Source organism: Protopterus annectens, chromosome 1.part1 (genome assembly GCF_019279795.1).
Source record: "Protopterus annectens isolate FY-2018-M chromosome 1.part1, PAN1.0, whole genome shotgun sequence".
NCBI classification, from domain to species: Eukaryota; Metazoa; Chordata; order Ceratodontiformes; family Protopteridae; genus Protopterus; species Protopterus annectens.
In genome coordinates, this window is record NC_056726.1 from 731,540,870 (window position 1) to 731,562,643 (window position 21,774).

The 21,774-nt window shown below is 39.3% G+C and overlaps 1 protein-coding gene across 2 annotated transcripts in view; it reads right to left on the minus strand.

The window, feature by feature from the left end:
- The window catches only part of CNTFR (ciliary neurotrophic factor receptor), a 2,564,731-nt gene that overhangs the window by 1,458,223 nt on the left and 1,084,734 nt on the right, over window positions 1-21,774 (minus strand). For both annotated transcript variants that reach the window (XM_044077809.1, XM_044077802.1), the window contains one exon: window positions 20,138-20,219. In XM_044077809.1, coding sequence (XP_043933744.1) covers window positions 20,138-20,219 — 82 coding nt within the window. The remainder of the gene's footprint in view (window positions 1-20,137; window positions 20,220-21,774) is intronic.

Here is a 21,774-nt window from a genome sequence, read left to right on the forward strand (position 1 = left end):
ACTAGAATCTTCTTCCTGCCTATTAAAGGTTTATAGCATGGTGATGTGCCTTTGAGTAATGAGGTAATGTTAGTAAACTAGATCAGCTGCCGCTTACTACAATACTCTTCAGCTCACAGCTTCAGCTAATTATTCCCCTCTTATACTTCTAAATATGAGACAATTGTAATTAAGTTATTAAGTTGCATTACTGTCATATTTCATATTTCCTTTTATAATGCAGCTACAGCCACCTGTTAATAACTCACTGACTTTTTAGACTAAACTGAAAAGTCAGTCTGCTTTTACACCCTCATTTCCCTGCCTTGTAGTGCTTGATTACTCCGGCTGTATACTACTGATCTGTTTTATTATTTTTATTTATTTTACATTTATTGACCTAGATAGTTCGATTGGATGCATGTCCATTTTGAGTGGAGGCCTGGAGAGAAAAGCTCCAAAGGTAGTTACAAAAGAAAACATACATAATACAAATTAAGCACAGTTTTCAGACTCTGTAGAGACAAGTAAGTTATACAATCTCACAAACTTATGAAATAGTCTAAGAAATTACAACACAAATAAATTGCAGGTGAAATAGTATTGGTACACAATATAACTCAAGATTTAGTCAGGCTTAGAGCAAGGACATAACCAATGAGAATTGAAATACTGCTTGAGACTTTTCTTGAATTGAGTTAGGGTTGTCTCCAGAGTAATGGCAGTGAGTTCTGAGTTTTGCCAACAGAGATGGCAAACAGAGAGTCACTGGATGAGTTGTTGGATTTGACAGTCTGAATTACTAGTCTATTAGATGAGCGAAGTGGTCTCGGGTTGCAGTAGGGGTAGTTAATGTTTTTAAGTGTAGGTGTTTTTTCAGGTTGGTAAAGTACTTTATGAGCCACTATATGTTGGGTGTACTGAATTAACCTGCGCAGTTCTAGCCAACCAAGATTATTTAGGTATATACAGTGATGTGTTCTGTAGGGCTTTGGAAGTAACACCTTCAAAATCAGGGAGATTATTAATAAATATTGGACAACATTCATATTGGCAATACTTTTGCCTCTATACTCCCAAAATCCGGTCCTTTATGGTTATCATAGTGGTAGAAATCTAGAAAAATGCTTAACTGGTTTAAAAATACTCTCTGATGAAAGAATAAATTTGAGTGAAGCATTAGTGGAACATGTTTCATATAAGAAATGTGCAAAATGTGAGCATATTATCAATACCTCAGAATTTACTGCTTGTAAAATACAAAAATCATATTTTAGACCTCTCCATAAGGATGGATCTTTTACTAACCTCTCTATGTTTCAACTAGCTTGCATAAACTAAAGCATGGCTGGTGATTCCCATTTGTTTTCTGTTTTGAGATATCTGCTTGGCCTGGTGTTTTTGTTCTATGTGAGAAGTAGAGAAATTATCGAGGCTGCACATTTCACATGATTTTTCATTGGTTAATTGTCTCTTGAGTGATACTTAAATACACAGTGAATTTATGGCCATTTTCTCTTGCTGAAAAGATTTCATGCCTGCATAAACTAAAGCACTGATGATGATTCTCTGCTAATGTTTCCCACTCACTCTCCTCTTTATTGAAGTTCTTTTTAAACCTGATGATATTAAGCTGCCCACCCCTACTGTAAATTGAGCTTAATAAGCACCTCCCTTTTTATGCTGCTGTTGATAATATTGAATTATACAATTCCTCCTCTAAAATGTGCACGGTGATTGGCCAGCCCAACCAGCGTGCCTGTTGTAAATCCCTCAATATACTAACGGAAAAAGGTCCGGTCGCCCGGACTTTTTCCGTTAGTATAAGCTACTAATCTCGCTATGTTAAAAAGGTTTAACATAGCGACACAGGTTTAAAAAAAGCAACGCAGATCTCCGTTGCTTTTTTTAAAGCTGTCTCGCTATGTTAAACTCCTTTAACATAGCGACACAGTGTGTAAAAAGCAACGGAGATCTTGCGATCTCCGTTGCTTTTTTTTAAACCTGTCTCGCTATGTTAAACCCATTTAACATAGCGAGACAGTAAAAAGCAACGGAGATCTTGCATTCTCCGTTGCTTTTGCCCACAGCTCTGATGTACTGCGTAGGCATGCGCAGTACATCAGAACTGCCGCGGAACACCAGACAGCTGCGGAAGGGCAGCAAAGAGGCATTATACAATGCCATTATTTAAGAAAAGTAATTATTTCTTTTCTTAAATAATGTCATTGTATAATAGAAATAACCCACTTCTGGGTGTGGGTAATGCTGGATTTACCCACGGTTGTCTTTGTTTGGTCCCTCGGGACCAAACCACGCAAACCGTGGGTAAATCCAGCATTACCCACACCCAGGCATGGGTTATTGCTATATTAATTATTTGCCTTTTATTGTGCCTGTATTAAAAAGGTGCATTTTACCTCAAATTGCTGTTATACTGATTTACTTGATCTAAATTCATTTTTTAGCTAGCTGGTGGATAAAGTAGTGTATTCTTACACTCTACAAAGCATTGGTTTTTACATCAAGAGGTCAGTGGATTTCCATCTAGTGCATTGGGAGATAGCCTGGTATGTTTAGTTTGGGGAAACACTTGAGATTTTTAAATCAAGAAAATAAGTATATTTTGTGTCTCTGTTGGACTTTTTAATTTGCATTGTACATGATCACTGCATTTTTTTCTGCTTTTTAACTGTTGTGACTGCATACTTTCTGTAGTTGTTTTCAACTGTATCTTCAGACCTCTCAAATGTAAATAAAGTGCACATACTGTTATGCGAATAGAAACCACTCCACATGATGACACATACAAATGTGTCTCAACAAATAAGCCCCTAAGGCAAAATACCTCTAAACCAAATATCCTGGTCATAGGCAACTCCATAGTGAGTTTCAAATGTTCCCTTCACCAGGCTGGATAAGGAGAAAGTCGCTGTCAGCTGCCTGTCAGGTGCAAGGATCCATCAGATCATGTAAGCACTCAAGTCACTCAACAGTAAGTGCTATTGTGACTTGGTCATAGTTCATGTTGGAGTGAATGACTTGACACATACTCTCTGGACTATATCAAGACAGACATGACTGAACTCTCAGACTATATGTCCCAGGCAGGTAAGACCCTAACCTTAAGCAGTATTCTACCTTCTCCCAAGATGATGCCACAGTATAAAGAAAAATGATCAGCTTCAACAATTGTCTTAGCTTCTGGTGTCAGTCCAGGGGGATCCAGTATCTGTCAGCCTGGGATGACATGGTTGACAGGCCACGTTGCTTTGCCCCAGTTGGTTTGCACCTGTTCTATAGGATTTTGGATACTGACAAAAGCACTTGCCTGTCATATAACAGTGCCTTTTTTAGGCAATGTCAAAACAACAAAATTTCTGATGAAACAAAATCAATGTGAGGCACATGCAAGGTTCTGCTGATTAATGCTAGAATTCTAAACATGAAGCTGCACTCCCTGGAAGAACTACTCACCTTGGAAGATGCTGTTGTCTATGTAGTCACTGAGACATGGCTCAAGGCTGCTGAGAGCACCCCAGCTATGCAAGGCTACAATGCCTTCCACACATTCAGACCTCAAAATGAGTGTGAAAGAACCCATCTTTATTAAAGCCAAGTACACCTCGAGACTGGTCAGTCAGTATGACTCTCTCAAACTACTTCATGTTCAATTATCTCTAGACAAAATACCTAACACACCATTGCTAGCTATAGTTCCTCACCATGAACCAAGAAAAACACACTGCCTGCCTGGACTTACTGAAATCACTGTCCATATAGCCCAGCACCTTAGTCGTAGGTGATTTCAACTCTCCTTCCATCAATTGGGTGACATATTTGAGTGCAACATGCTCTCTCAGAGATTCCTGGACTTTGTTACGTCACATGCTCTGGAACAGATAGCCTGCACCCTTACAAGGGACTCAAATATCTTAGACATAGCACTCACCAACAAGTTGAGTCACTGTACTCCCCCCATGTGATGCCTTCCCTGTTAAGATCTGATCATAAAACTGTCTCATTTGAAGTAACCATTGGATCTGACATCCCCAGAGGAGCAAAAAAGAAAAAAAAAATGAAGCTAACTTCAGACTATTAAGCAATGCTATAAAAGGTTCATATGCTCTGCTCTCACAGATAACAATGACTCCTATGCAGAGGTGTGCTCAGATGCCCTGTATGAAGCAGCCATATAGACATGTACCTGACCAGATAAAAAACAGGTCCTCCTGAAAAAAACAAGCCACCCTGGTGGACCTCAAGTATAAGCAGGTTAAATAATAATAATAAGAAACTGATGTATAAGAATAAGAGAGAACTGACTCAGCAACTCAGTAGAGGAAGAATTTCCTCCTCAGATTGAAGTAGCAAATCAGAAATCTTGTGAAATCCTCTAAAACTAAGTATGAATCTAAACTAGCATCTCTAGCTAAAGATAATCATAAGGCATTCTTTAATTACATCTGAAACCTAAAAGGGAATTCTCAGCTTTGTGCAGAACTGGTAATAATAGATGGCACCGCTCATACTGCACTGGAAGAAATCACCAACCTGTTAGTTGACTTCACCAATTTGGCCCCCCCGCCAGCAATACCCCAAAGCATACCCAACACCAGTCCTCTACTTTGTATCTCTAGAGATCATGTCTTATCTGCACTCTCCAAGTCCAAAAACTAGACCTCAGTGGGACGAGATAACATCCCAGGATGCTTTTTAAGCAATCTAAAACAGGACCTAGTAGACACACTTAGCTCTTTCTTTAACCATAGCCTGAAAACTGGCTTTATTCCAGTGGAGTGGAGAACAGCAACAGTAATCCCATTGCACAAAGGAGGGGGGGGGCATCAACAGACCCTGGGAACTATAGACCAAACCAGTGTCATCTGAATAGCTATGGATGGAATAATCATGGACCTTATCAATAAGGACATGGGTGACCTTCATATTCTAGAACCAACCCAATTTGGCTTTGTTAAGAGTAGATTATGTTTATTAAACCTGGTGGACATCTACTAAACATGGTGGACATCTTCAAGAAAGTCATAAAAGCCCTTGATGAAGTTAAGATGGTGCATACCACCTATCCTGACCTGCCTAAGACTTTGACACAATTTCCCACTAAGGTATCATTGAAAAAACTTTCTCAGTTAGGGATTAATCCTTACAACACTAGATGGGTAGGCAATTAGCTCACAGACAGTACACACACTGTCGAAGTTGGTGACTCTACCTCTACCAGTAGACCCTTCACTAGTGGCATACCACAAGGTTCTGTACTGGGTCCTTTACCATTGATTATCTACTTCTCAGAAGTCTAGGCTAAATTAAATGGCCTTTGGCTTAACAAGTTTGCTGATGATTGCAAATTGAATGCAATTACTGTGTCCCCCAGTGATATTAACATACTACAGGAAGGGCTAAAACAGACAAATGACTGGTGCAAAAGCCACAATCTAAAACTAAATGCAAAAAAGCACATTATTATTTCCTTTTGCAAAGTAGAATTTCCCACTAACCACAGTACTGACAACACCCTCCTAAGCTCAAACCCAGTGGTGCGAGACCTAGGAACATGGGTAGATAGCAATCTGAACTTCAACCACAAGTTTCATCTGCGGTAAGGAGAGCATTCTGTGTTGCACACCTCATAAGTAAGTGCATCACATCCACGTATAATGATGTTATAGCTCCACCATATTTGACCCTTGTCAGACCACTAATAGAATATAAAGCTCCCTTTTGCATGTACCTCAATAGACACCTGCAGTAGCTGGAGAGATTACAGCTTTTCCTCACTAAGAAAATACAGGGCCTCCAATCCATGATGTATGTGAATAGACTAAAAGCCCTATCACTGTACTCTGTATCATATAGGCTACTGAAAGGGGACTTGTGCCTGGCCTACAGTGCAGTCTCTGACCATGCCCTGATGGATATGCTTCACATATACAAGTTTAAAGGTCCAAGAGTCACTCGCTCTACAGATCTTAACCTAGCATGACACATTAACAGAACATGCTTGAGGGATAAATATGTTTCCCAGAGACTGCTGTCAACTGGAACAAACTTCCAATTCACATGAAGCAGAGCTTCTCAAAGACCCTATTCAAGTGCAATCTGGACAAATGGATGGGAGACCATAAATTCACCCCAGGGGTGGCACCTATGTTCCTCATGGATGGGGGAGTTGGTGTTGATCATAGACTAGCTCTGCCAGATATAGTCACTTAATAAGGACAGATGGGGCAACTCGGGATTAACATTGCTAGGGTTGTAAAGGCTATAGGGCCCCTAGCCTAGTAACCTCATATGAGCCTATGAACATTTGAAAAATACATAAGCAAACAACTGTTGAAACACTTATTAGACAATCAACTCTTGTCTGTCAGCCAGAATGGTTTCTGCCCACATTAAAACTTTTCTACTACATTTTGTCAATAATACGAACACTTACACAAATGAAAGAAACCTTAGTCTCCAGCCTGTTTCTAGTTCCTTCCAATGCCTTTGGCACAGTATATCATCAGAAATTCCTGCACAAGTTAGATGCTATAGGGTCTGCCCACTCATCACGTCACTGGTTCTGCAGCTATCTAATATGGAACAAGCAGTTCTCTTTTCTCCCTAGGTTTATTGGGGTCCCCAGGGATCTATACAATGACCACTACTCTTTAATATCTTCCTCAATGATGACCACATTTCTGTCAAGCCAGCTTAGTTCAATATGCTGATAACTCTACACTGATCTGCTCTGCATACATAATCCTTGAACTCCGAGTCTTCACTCAACAGTCCTTTACCTCTATTGAAAGGTAGTTGAAAAATGCACAATCACTTGAAAACTTCCAAAAAACAAATCAACAAAAAAACAAATTATTACTTTTCACAATAATAAAGTTATTGGCACACAATCCCACCTCAACTATTACCTCTGTCAATTCTGGGAATAACACAGCTATTGAACCAGTAATATAAACCAAACTGCTGGGTGTCATTATTAATGAACAGATGAAATTCGATTACCATATATCATAACTAATACAAAAAATATCAAAAATCAGTCTCACTCTATAGAACTAAAGCTTTTCTTGCTCATGTTGCAAAAAAAAAAATAGCTTAAACACTGCTACTGCCATCTCTGCTATATGCTGCCCTGGTCCTCATGAATGTTAAACCTCAGTGCTAAGTTGCCACAGTGCTATAATAAAACTGGTGAATTTGCCTAAAATCACCACTGTCAAGTCCTTAAAGAGCTAGACCTTCAGTCTGTAAGACAACTTACTATGGCTCAGAAGTTAATGTACAAACTTGAAGTCTGCCCATCTCTGACAAATGTCTTAAACTAAACTCTACATCCCAAATAGAGTACTAAGGTCCCAAGATAAATATTTACTCAGTATAGCCAAATCACAAAATAATGCAGGCATCCCTTTGGATGCTTGTACTACAGTCAGACTATGGAGTGCTATACCTTTACCCATTGGATCGATAGCAAACATCATGTAATTTAACTCATGACTCAAGCTTCATCTAACAAATAAATGGCTTTGCTCATGTATGACCGCAGGCTAATCCAGCTATGATTTTCCCCAATCCAATCACTTTTCCTGCTTTTCACTTTCTTACTAGTGCATCGATCAAACCCAACTTCACTCTACTTCTTGCATAATGAAAAAGGGGCACTTGTCAGCACTATTTTACTCTGTCTGAATCATAATGACAGATACACCCATATTTACTATGTAAGAACTTGTGCACAAGTTTGCTAAATTGTTATGTATTTCTAATGTATGTTTGTTTGTAATATTACTATAACACCTTATAACATTTATCTGGAGATGTACTCCCAAAGCATCTGTTACAACGGATTTACTAACACAGTCAGACTTTCCCCGTAATAATGGCAAAATAAACTAAAATAAGAAGTCCTTCTGCTTCCTAAGGGTTTTAACTAATCAATTTTCAGTGCAATAACCCTGTACATTATTCTGTGGGTATTATTACACCTTCTCTATCACAAGCCTTTCTGTGTTGGAGGGAAGCCTTCTAGCTTATCAGTGGGAGTGGTAAGCACTAGGTAGCCTATCTACCACAAGAGGAGTGGTTTCTCGCCCAGAAATTGTACTTTATTGGCCATTTGGGCAGTTTTTCCATCCCTTTCAACTTTCTGGTTTAAAAGCCCATGTTTGCATGGGTTTACGCTTGTTTAAGCTCTGCCTAGTGGTGCCGAGCTGAGGTAAGCTATTACTGGTGCCAGAAAGTCTGCTCTTCAGTTTTTCCCTTGAATCTTGCTAGTTCTTTCTGTCTTGCACTTCTAATAGCTTAATCGTTTTGCACTTCAACAGGTTTTTGTAGCAATTATTGTAGCACACCTAAGTACCATCACCACTAGTTGTTCTTCACGGAAATAGCTCCAGTACATAGTAGTTATGACCACTCCTCCTGGCATGATTAAAGGACAATTCCCCTTTGCTTTCTCATATTATCCTGGTGCACTTGGGCATTCTGAGGTAGTGTAGCAACATCCTCGTGTACACAGACAACCCTCTCCTCTTACCTCCCCACACTCAGACTTGTGAGAGATGCACTTATATCACCAAATTGGAAGCTATGCACTCTCCAGCCAAGACCGGACTAGCTGGTCAAGAGGAGAAGGTCAACACCTGCACAGCACCACATGGAACACATAGCCCTCCAGAACACCCACCATCACGTCTTTTACATAAACTCACAAACTACACACCCACCTTTGTGGAGGCTCTCAATAGAAATTTACCCAAACAGCAGAGACCTCCAAGACAGAAATGCACTCAACCACCACAACACAGTACAAACCACAAGACACATAGCTCACTTACACAGTGTGCCCCTCAACCTAAGACCCTAAGTCTAAACACCTTGCCCAATACACTAATCATAGGTGACTCAATAGTGAGGCACACAGATGTCCCACTCACTAGGTTGAATAAGGAGAAGGTAACGGTCAGCTGTCTATCAGGTGCCAAAATCCGACACATAACATATGCACTCAGGTCACTCCACAACAAGTACAAGAATGACTCTGTCATTGTCCATGTGGATGTGAATGACCTGGCATGTACCTCCCTGGACTACATGAAAAGAGACATGGTGGAGTTCTTGGATTATGTGGTCAAGGCAGGTATGACTCTAGCCCTGAGCAATATCCAACCATCACCCAGAATGATACCGCAGTACAAACAAAAAATGATTGACTTCAACAATTGGCTAGTTTTCTGGTGTCATTCTAAGGGGATTCAGTATCTGTCTGCTTGGGATGACATGATTGACAGAGCTTGATGCTTTGCCAGAGAGGGGCTGCATCTGTCCCCCTTGGGTTTCTGGGTAGTGGCTAAGGTTCTTGCCACCCCTATAGTGCCTTTTTTAGGAGGTATTCCAAAGACCAAATTACCACTGTAACAACTATAAATTAATGCAATCTGAGGGTCATGCTGCTCAATGCTAGAAATCTAAATCTCAAGATACACTCGCTAGAAAGCACTTCTCAAAAAGGAGAACATCGACATCTGTGCTATAATGGAGACCTGGTTTAAAGCAGCAGAAATCACCCCTGCACTACCAGGCTATAACTCATTCCACACATTTCAGCCCTGAAATAAGGACCTTAGCTCCAAAGGTAGTGGTGTCTCCATATTCATAAAGGATATGCACACCTCCAGACTAGTAGCCCAGCATAACACATCTGAGATACTTCAGGTACAACGAACATTGGGTAAGATGGTGATCCAGGTCATAGCCTGTTATTGTTCCCTAACCATGTCCCTAGACTCTCAGCCCACATTCCTAAGCAACCTGGAATCTATTAAGTTCCAACACAACACTCTCATACTAGGAGACTTCAACTACTCCTCCATCAACTGGGAGAACTACTCAAGCACCAATACACTAGCCCAAAGCTTCCTGGAATTCATCATTTCCAACGCCCTGGACCAGCTCATTCTGACCCACACTAGAAGAAACAACATCCTTGACCTGGTTATTACTAACATGGGAGACCATTGCTCTACACCAGTAGTCATTCCCTCCCTGGTCAGATTTGACCATAAACAAATCACTATGGAAATTCAGATCTCCCCCCCCCCCCCCGTAAAGGTAACCACCTTGAAAAACCTCTCCAAAGCTGACTCTGGGCTCCTAAACAGAGGTGGCTAAATACACAGCACCCATGCCAATGGAAAATAGCTTCATGACTGCCGAATCATATGCCAATGCACTGTACGAACACGTACATAAATGCATGAAACTAGCCATACCCAACAGAACCAAGATGTTCTCCCCCAAAAAACGAAGCCAATCTGGTGGTCCCTTGCCATTAATATACTCTACAACAGAAGGAAGAAACTGTTGCAGAAAAAGGTAAAGTCTGTTAGTAGCTTCAACAAAGAGTTGAGATCCCTCATCAAATCCTCTAAAGCCAGCTACGAAGGCAGAATTGCGGCAGGCACTGAAAACAATCAAAAAGCCTTCTACTGTTATATCAATAACCTCCACTGCAATACCCAGATTTGCTGAGGTACTGTACAATGCTACCACCTGTATTGAGCCAACAGATATTGCCAACATACTGACCAACAGATTCAGTTCCAACTTTACCCCTTTCTCCCCCCAAAGGACCAATCAGAATACCAAAAGAATGCCAGGCACCCAGCATTACTGTAGCAAAGGTTAAAGCTGCATTGTCCAAGGTCAAGAATACAGCTTCTATGGGACCCAATAAAATCACTGGCTGTGTTTTACATGAACTACAAAGCAAACTGGTACCACATCTGTGTGCCCTGCTCAGTCACAGCCTCACATCAGGCTTTGTCCCTACCGAATGGCTCGCTCCTACAGTTATCCCTCTCCATAAAGGGGAGCAACTACAGACCTTAGGAATTATAGCCCCATTAGCCTGATGAGTCTTATATGTAATGCTATGGAGTGCATCATCATGGACCTGGTTAACAAAGATATAGGAAATCTCCAAACTCTATACCCAACGCAATTTGACTTTGTGAAATGGAAATCATGCCTGCTCAACCTGGTTGAGTTCTTTGAGTCAGTCACCAGAGCTGTGGATGAGGGTAAGGCAGTGCATACAGCCTACCTCGATTTGGCCAAGGCCTTTGATACTATTCCTCACTTGGGAATTATTGATAAAGTCACCTAACTAGGCATCAACCCCTATATCAATAGGTGGGTTTCAAATTGGCTCACAGTGTGAAAGTAGTAGAGACCAAGTCAGACTGCTGACCAGTCACAAGTGGAGTCCCACAGGGATCGGTCCAGGGTCCTCTCCTGTTCGGCATCTACTTCTCAAAAGTCCAGGCCAAAACAAAGAGACTCTGGCTGACCAAGTTCACAGATGACTGCAAGCTGGGAGCCATTATTAACTCCCCAAGTGATGCAAACATCCTACAGAAAGGCCTCACTGAGACCAATGACTGATGTTGAAACTATGGCCTTAAGCTTAATGCCAAAAATGTGTTGTCATCACCTTTGGAAAAAAACTCAGTTCCCACTAATTACCACATTGATGGGAGCCCACTCAATACTGAAGGCATTATAAGAGATCTGTGGACGCAGGTTGACAGCAGCCTCTCCTTCAACTACCACATTGCCACTGTGGTCAGAAAGTCCTTCTATGTGGCACATCTCATTACCAACGGTTTTGCATTCAGGAAGAAAGAGGTCATCATCTCTCTCTACTCTTCCCTCATTAGACCAGTGATTGAGTATAATGTCTTATTTGGCAAGTACCTCACTAGACACCTGCAATAGCTGGAGACACCACAGAAGTACCTCATGAAGAGGATCCTAGGCATTAAACACATGTCCTACATGGACAGACTGAAAAGACTCCAGCTATTCTTTGTCTCATATCACCTACTTAGGGGTGATCTATGCTTGACATACAAAGCCATGTCTGACCCAGCTCTGTTAGAAATGCTACATATAAAGAAATCCCAATCCATCACATGCTCCAGAGACCTCAACTTCATTACCACAATCAAAAGAACATGCTGGAGGGACAAGTTCCTCATCCAGAGACTGCCCATGCTCTGGAATTGACTTCCCATACATGTCAAGCAGAGCACATTGCTGTCCCTCTTCAAGATAAATTTTGGTGAGTGGATGGGTAATAGAAAGATCACCAGAGGGATCACTCCAGTGGTGCTACTTGATAGATTCATTGGGATCTAATGTCAGGCTAGGGCAAATCTATGTGCTAGGCTTGTAAAGGCTCCAGGGCCATTAGCCTAGCACACATCTATGAACCTATGAACCTACATTAAAAGTATAAGGTGTAAAGTATGTGTGTATGTGTGTGTACGTGTGTGTGTGTGTGTGTGTGTGTGTGTGTGTGTGTGTGTGTGTGTGTGTGTGTGTATACATGTGTGTGTTTTGTGGGGGACAAGCATCAATTTCCTCATGATCCAAGCTGAATTAAAAGCAGTACGCATAATATGTCAGCCCTATGTGAACTTAGCTTTGAAAACTTCATAAATAATGGTTACCTATAGTAGTGTAAGAACAGTAACTTGCTCACTGAAAACATTCTCTTTTTTGCTTTCATTTTGTGTTAATATATAATTTTTATTACAAACAGATATACCATTTCATTAACAGTCACACTAGTTATCTGTTGGTTTTCATCATTTTACATACTCAGTTTGCCTAACGTTATAAATAAGACCAAATATTTTCTTTTCATATTTCCATGATTCTAATAATCTCTATCCACAAGACTTCTTTGCATCTTTGTGTATAAAATCTGCTCAATGTATGCAATTCTTCAAGGAACTGTATCTTATCTTGGTGCTGCAACATTTTTCATAAATGTTATATTCATGTGCTAATTAGGAAACTATGCATGTATTTCCCATATCTGCCAACATATCCCTTTTATGTGGTAAATCTATGGCTAAGGTCATCATCGGTGAGATCTTCCTTTCCTGCTCTTTAGTACATTTCCATCAATACTCAATCATCTCTCTCCTTCTCTCTTGCCTCTTTTACAGAACTCATGTGCTTATCCATCTGGACTTTTACCTTTCCTCTCTTCATGTCATGGACAACGTTTTTATGTTATCCTTTATGACAAGACTCTCTAGCATATCCCTACATATCACTTTTCCCTCTTTGAAACCTCTTTTCTGTCTCCCACTTATTGTAAGCTTGCATGAATCTCAATAAACCCATCTTTTCTCTACTTCACTATATTCCAGGAGCCTATCTTCTTGATTAATTTCCTTTAATAATTCTTATTTTAACTCCCTTAAACTTTTTCCCAGATACTTGCTCATCACTTCCCCCCAAACTACCAAATAATCCATTCATTATAACTTTTTTGCATCTAGCTAAGTTATCGCTACCTCCTCAGTCTCAGAAGGTGGTCTTTTATATTCTCTTTTCAACTATTGTCCATTCTCATCTTTTTCCCAACTCATAATGCCTTCTTAGTAATCAGTAAGCCATCTTCCATTCTTTACCTTTTCTGTCCCCCATTAACCTATCTCTAATGCAACTTTTGTCTCAGTCCACTCATATTTTTCAATCTGCAGGCACTTTTAACTTTATCACTGCAAACATGAATTAGTCCATTACCTCTTATTCTTTTCATACACTCCCCTAGTAACTTGCCCACCATCAATCCTCCATGCGTCCTTTTAATTGTCATTCACTTACTCTCACCTCAGGCAACACTAAAGCATGACAGGATATTTCCTAGGACTGATCTATATTTCCTTTTACCATACTCTCTCCTCCAATGTACTTTGCTTGCTTGAATTGTACTATTTCTTGTAAGTATGCATTCACATTTGTAAAAATTATTTTCTCTCCATATAACTTCCCACCTCCCCTCAATAACTTTCCCCATAATTTGGCTTTATTTTCTTATATATTTCCCAAGTATATCAGTCTTTTTCCAGAAGTAGCATAATGCTAAAATCTCAAGCCATCATTTCAGTTTCTGCCTCACCATCCATTTGCTTATGATATTCAGAACTGTGTAGAATGTGGATGTGCTTGCAGTTGGATGGTAAAAAGGATCCTCAATGTTACCTGAAACTCATCCCCAAGATAAATCAATAGAAATCAGTAATTAGAAGGTGACAGCATAGCATTTGAAGGTGAACTGACAGAAAACTCTGAAGTAAAAATAATAATAATAATAATAATAATAATAATAATAATAATAATAATATCTATAGATACCCACATATAATTATAAAATGTGTTATTACAGAAATAATAGGGAAAAAGTATTAAAAGGCACTTAGGTAAGGACCCATAGAGCAAAAAAAATTATAATGAGAACTAAAGATGAGCTAGATAGGAATACTCTCTGTGGCTTAAAGAATGACAGATAAAATACAAAAGCAATACTCTTGATACTCTGCTGCATACATAAATGATGTAGTCACACATACAGGGGAGTGGGACTAATGATTGCCAAAAGTGTAAATGATGCCTTGTAGAAGCCATGCCATTTGGATACCTAAAAGGAAGAAATGTGAAATGCCACTGCTAGCGAAGCTAGAGACTATAAAAATGGCTGTACCCACTACCAAAATGCTTTCCTTGAAATAACTGGATACTACAGACAATGAGTATCTAAATTTGCAACTGTTGCCTGTGCTTTGACAGCATACCTCTCAACTGTACAGATTTTTGCAGAATGCACAGATTTTTGCCTCATATTTTGAGTCCGTTTTTCATAAAATTGTGGTTTTCTGGCAAATTAGTGGCACGTTATTAAAGACTGAAGTTAGAAATTAATGATGGGCATTTGAGTTTCAGACTTCATACCCTTCAGAAAATTCATGTTACAACTTGTTATTCTATCAACTTTCTATGTTTGTAAGAATAATATTTAAAAATTGTCCCTATTTTTGGGCCTTTGCCCCACTTTTATTTAAGGCTTTGTCCAGATTTCTTACTCTAAGAGGTTGAGAGGTATGTTTAACAGATCTCATTGAAAGAAAATTTACTATCAAAACTGCAATTGTGTCTTGAGGCAGATAGATAATTTAATAAGCTGAAAAGACTACTATGTTAGGAACTAGTTAGTGATTCCTGATTTTGCTAAGGAATTAACTCTGATACTGAGGTATGAAAAGTAAGTCCAAGAACATTATAATTTCATGATTTTCCAAATGGAAAATTCTCAGTGGGCTATATCTGCAGGTAGTCAAATAATACTGAAAAAAATAGTCATTTAAAGAGAGTTTTTGGTTGTGAAATGGACTTTTTTCATTAAAATACTACTTGATTAGCAGACTATTTAATAGAGTAAGTGAACGTGTTTCATTGGAATGCTTGGGTAATCTTGAGGATGGCAATATAAAATGATGCTACTGGTCACTGTTTCTACAAACCTTTTAGTATACTGGCAATCATTCACTCTTGCTAGCTGACAGGAATGGTAATGGATGGTCTAAGTCTTGTAACCCATCTGTATAAGTCCAAAACTAGTGATTTTGTGTTTGAGGAGGTAGTTGTGACATACTATTGGTAAAAATGCAGCATTGCCTTTAAATGTGTCTTTTGTTTTGAAATTCTCATAAAACATAGTCAGTCAGTGTATTTTCCATTGATAGAATGATTGATTGCCAATGAATTCTGAATACAGGGTCATAACATGGAAGCAGAAAAAGAAGAAATTGTTTCCTTTACTCTGGAGTTCACTATGGAGATACATCATAAACTCTGCCAGGATTATTGTTGTTCCTAATGTTGGATGGTCCAGCTGAGACCTGTTGTGGATTTGGATTGAGGGGAGTTCAGATGTAGAACACTGAGGAGCTGAAAGGAAGGCCTAGCTGAAGCCTGCAGCAATGACTTTTATTTTGCAGCCTGGTTCTGGAAGGGATGTTTGCATGCAACTGACACCGTGTGACAGATTTATCCTAGAACTACTTTGAACCTTTTGTATAAAGATGTTTGAAAATATGTATTAAGTGATGTAAATACCACTGCTCAAACCCTAGTTGGCAACGCTTTCATTTAATTCTTCAAAAAAATTGTTGTTCTTTTTTTTTTACTTTGCCTCAGGGTTGTCTTAAAGATTGTAGTACTTCTTTATACTGCCCACTATATTTTGGTTTATTTGTGTCTTACATTGGTAGTTCTACTTTTGGACTTCAACAATGAAACACAAAATAACACAAGAGGATTATGAGCAGGACTCTTGATTATAATCACAGTGCCATGTGTTGAAAACATGGAAGCAAAGAAATTTACTTTGAGAGCAAAGCTCGAGAGGTGAATTTTGGCATTCATGTCAAGAACAAATACTATGTGGTTATGAGGAGAAACCCAATCATAATTTCTTGTAGAACATGGAGCTTCATCTGTTCCATGTATTGCTAGTTCATAGGTTCATAGGTTCATACTAGGCTATCTGCCCGAGGGCATTTACAAGCCTAGCCCATAGTTTTGTGGCTTACGCCACCCCTTTAGTATGGGGAACTATACCCATTATTTTGCTGTGCCTCTGTCGAGCAGTGACACTGAGGTAATCCCTGGGGTATATCTGCGATCTCCCATCCATTGGTCAAGATTTCTCTTGAACAAGGCCAGCGAGGTGCTCTGCCTCACATATACCGGGATTTTGTTCCACAGCATAGGGAGTCTTTGGGTGATGAATCTATCCCTCCAGCACATCCTATTAATAGCCGTGTCTAGGTTTAAGTCTCCCACCCTTGTGGCTCTGACAGATCTAGATTTTTTGAGGTGAAGCATATTCATCAAATCTGGGTTTGACATGGCCTTGTATGTCAGGCAAAGGTCACCTCTGAGCAAGCGGTAAGCGACTGAATAGAGCTGGAGTTCTTTCAGTCGGGCAGCATAGGACAGATTTTTGAGACCCTTTATCCTTTTGGTGAGGAACTTTTGTGGCCTCTGCAGCTGCTGCAAGTGTCGGGTCAGATACATTCCGAATGGGGCATTGTACTCAATCATTGGTCTAATGAGTGATGAGTATAGGGAGACTATGACCTCCCTTGATCTAGATGTCAATCCCTTCATGATAAGGTGGGCAATGTAGAAGGTCTTCCTAACTACTTTAGCTACATGGGTGTCGAATGACAGGCTACTGTCAACCTGGGTCCCCAGATCCCTGATAACTTCTTCTGTGCTCAGTGGATTGCCACCTATATGGTAGCTAGGGGTAACCTTGTTTTTCCCAAAGGGTATGACTATGCATTTTTTGGCATTTAACTTTAGGCCATGGCTCTGGCACCAGTTATCCATTTCTGTGAGACCCTTCTGAAGGATATCTGTGTCAGATGTGTTTTCGACTATGGCACCCAGTTTGCAGTCATCTGCAAACTTTGTCAGCCATAACCCTCCTGTGTTTGCTTGTACTTTGGAAAAGTAGATGCCAAACAAGAGTGGGCCCAGGACTGAGCCCTGTGGGACACCACTTGTGACAGGCTTTGAGTCTGACATGGCGCCAGCAACTCTGACCCTGTGGGTTCTGTCACTCAGCCAGTTTGCAACCCATCTTGTGATGTATGGGTTAACATTTAAGCTGATGAGTTTTTCAATGATACCCGAGTGGGGTATTGTATCGAAGGCCTTCGCCAGATCGAGGTAGGCTGTATGGACTGCCTTTCCCTCATCAATGGCTTTGGTGACTGTTTCAAAAGTCAACCAAGTTTAAAAGGCATGATCTGCCTTTGACAAAGCCAAACTGGGTTGGATCCAAAGTCTGCAAATTCCCTATGTCTTTATTTATGAGGTCCATTATGATCCTCTCCATGGCTTTGCAGATAAGGCTTGTCAAGCTAATGGGCGGTAATTTCCAGGGTCGGTGGAGGCACCGCCTTTGTGAAGTGGGACCACAGTTGCAGTGCGCCACTCCTGGGTACATATCCAGAGGTGAGACTATGATTAAACAGCTGTCCTAGCTGTGGGTTTAATTCCTCGTTGAGTTCGTGGAGCACACAGCCGGGGACACCATCAGGTCCCATGGATGCTGTGTTTTTGCCTTGGAGAGAGCAGTTCTCACTTGGGCGTTAGAGATGTTTGGGGGGCTGCAATCGTTTGGTATAGATATCTCTCCTTTTGGGGGGGGGGAGAAGTTTGCACTGAACCTGTCAGCCAGTATGTTGGCAATGTCTGTAGGATCAGTAATCTTCACATCATTTTGAACTAGTTCTGAGCATATCTGGGAGTTTCCTCCCAGGTTTCTAACATAGCTAAAGAAGGCCTTATGATTGTCTTTTGAGTCTTTAGCTATTTTTCTCTCAAAATTAGCTTTGGAAGATTTTATGAGAGCTCTTAGTTTTTTACTTATAGTGATCAAAGGTGTCTTACCTTTTAAGGATTTTGCTCTATCTTGTAGTAGCTTCCTCCTTTTGTTGTAGAGTTTGTTTATGGCTGAGGTCCACCAGACTGGACGCTTGCCTTTGGTACAAAGAGTCTTTGTTTTGCTTGGGATTACCTTATCCATGCAGTCCTGCAGGTGCTGGTAGAAGGCATTTGTAAGTGATTCAGCGGCTTGAGTACTGTTTTCCGCCGGCTCGGGGGCCTTAAAGGAGACCACACTAGTCTTTAGAAGTGTGAAGTCGGCTTTCGAGAAGTTCTTTACTGTGGTCTTTTTTATTTCAGGTGGGGGTGGGATGAGGACCTCTAGCGAGATTAGTTTGTGATCTGATCTCACCAGTGAGGGGTATACTTCCGGTGTTGAACATTGTGCTCCCATGTTCGTGATGATGAGATCAAGTATGTTTTCTCCTCTTGTGGGGATGGCTTAATTTTATACAATGTAGTTACAATGTATACATGTAGTTAGAGAAGAAAATTATGCCAAGTGTTTCAATGGATTTTAAAGACTTAAAGTGCTTATCAATTGCTGTCAAAAAGACAACGTGACATTGTCTTCCATTAGGAAAAGAAAGTCAGTGAAGATTATTGGCACAAACAGCAGACAGAAAAAATCTGTTTTTAACTTCTGGCTACTACTGGCAAGTTTTACTGCCTAGAGTGTTAAGTGATCTTAGCAATTTAAGCAAGACTGCTTAACGATAAAATTTGGTCTCCCACTACAGAAACACCAAACTTGTTTGTCTTTTTTTGTGACATTGGAGTGTAACCACAATACTCCATGTACTACATAAACATTTAAATTAAGAGGACAAATGCAACTAGGATATACAACTGCCAACTTGCTGAATTGTATATTCTGTATTTCAGTTGCAGTATTAGAATTAATTCAGTGCTTCTCAGATTATCAGAGAATTGTATAAAATTAAAATGTAGTGAAAAACAAGTTGAATTTAAACATTTAGTTACTAACTTTATTAATTGGGAAGCCAGTTACTTCAGGCCCTTATAAAAAGGTTCCAAAGTCGTAAGTTTTATATTGTAACTTGGAGAAAAAGATGAAAACAGATTGTGGTTCAGTTCATATTTCATGAAGAAGACTTTTGGAAAAATCTACAGTCAAAGTTTAACAAATGATCACCTTTTTTTAAGCTTCTAGAGGTACTCCATAAAATCCACCCAGCAGGTGTCTTCTGTCATACCATATATAATGGGATGTTTGGACAGATACAAGAATGTCATTTTTTTTTTTTGATGCCAGAAATGAAGCCTTAAATTGTTCTAACAAAACTGTAGTTGTAGTTAATATGAAGGTATCAGAGTTTATGAATGCTTTATTTTTCAGCAAGTCGGATAAGCTTGTATTCTCTATGTAGAGCACTATAAGTGAAATGAATTGCTAGTAACCGTTAATATCTGGAAAGCTGTAAAGAAAAGCACTTGGGGGCATTCTTTTTACATTACAAAGTTACTACATTTTCTCTAGTGGAAAATGTTCTCTGATTTTTTTTCAACCACATACTAAAATCAAATCATACCAAGCAAGTTGAAAGAAATAAAAATGCACTAAACAGATATTAACCTGCAACTGTAGCCAATCATGTTGACATCAAAAATAATATCAAAACATTGAACCTTATGCATCACAGTCATAAACAGCTCTAATCCTCAGATATAAACTAAAGCATGGTGATTATCTCTAGTCATGTCAGTCTAACAGCACTTAGCACAGTGTGATCTACCAAAACCCCCAGATTTATCAGGCAGAGATAAAACAAATGAATGAAAGATTAAGGCTTACTCTGCAGGCCGTGCTTTTGAGCGTACACCACCACGACTGCAGCAAGCACTGCACAGCAGGCTGACGTGACAGTATTTGCCATCTGTTTAAAAAAACAAAGAGAGCAGTTAGTATCTGTCAAATCTGACAGCTCCCTCCCCATGTCAGGGGGCACACAGTCACACTGCACAGCATGTCACTTAACTTGCTCTAATGAAATTCACTTCTAAACACAAGTGATTTGATTTGCCAGACAGACTGAGAAAGTGAATGCCATCCTGTTTTGCATTGTACTGGAATGAAGTACAGAGAGTCTTGCTGTACTCTGAATGCTGTGGCAGGACAGAGCTGTGTTACATGATACACTTGGGCAGCTGATACTTTGTTGAGGTGTGCAATGCTGACATGTTCTTTTTTATATAATTTATTAATATTCCTGTATATAGGCCCTATCACTAAAAACTAATCATGAATTTCACCAAAGATGCAGCTTAGTTAAGGAAGTACAGGGTAAATTATATGAGGCTATGATGTGAATTTTATTTCATTTCAGTGATGAGCAACTACTCTTGTAAAAGCTATTTTTAGAAATGAATGCTCTATTTATTTCTTACATGCAGATTTTTTTTTTTATCTAAAACAACATCTAAATAATTATGTCTGCAGTGCAAACTAAGCATATTCAGATTTAAAGCATTCCATCTCTCCCTCCTTAGCCACAAAACTTTGTTGTTAGAATTAATTATTTTATTGACACCAGTTAGTTACTAATGCTGTAATCATCATAAATTTAAGTAATACAAATATAGATTGAATACCCTTTTAATGATTCACAAAAGAGAAATATTTGCTTGTACAAAAGAATAGTTATAGAGATTTTCCTAGGAATGTAAGTTTCTCTGTATATGTAACAGAGAAGGACTTAGGTTTTTTTGAGGTTACATAATTACAATTTATTACTTCATCATTGTTTAATAAAGAATTATGTGCATATTAATATGCATTTCTATTATCCTTGTGAGCTAATATTATTCCTTGTGTAATATAAATCCCACATCATTAAGCAGGAGGAAAACTTGCAAACCAAAACAATAGCTACTGATTTCCTAAAATGATATTTCCTCCATATGGATAACAGCAGTATTGTTGTAATGCCCTACAGGAAACCATTTGGAAATGTCACAAATTTCTCCAAAAATGGAATATTAAAAATTAAGTCAAATATTTAATGGCTTGAAATATATGTATTGTGTTTATGCAAACAGATTAAAACAAAGAGCATTAGAATTTAAAAGTATTGTGATCACATATTGCAGAATTATTCAAAGGGGAGTCAATACTCTCTTATTTATAGCATGTCATCAGAAGAAGCTTTTATAAGTAAAATAATGTGGGTATTAACTATTTAGTAATGCTTGCAGATTAAACAGGCACTCGCATCTAGTCAAATACGCAGTGCTAGCCACAAAGATAGCCTGAAATGTCTCAAAATACCTCATAATCAGACTATCACTGATTTCGAGCTCTATTTATTGACCATACATGTATAAAAAGTAATATGTGCCAACTTTAAACAATGCAAATATATCTAAAGCAGTTGAAAAATGCAATTTTAACTTGTCTGTGACTACTTGCTTTACTGATACAAATGTATACTG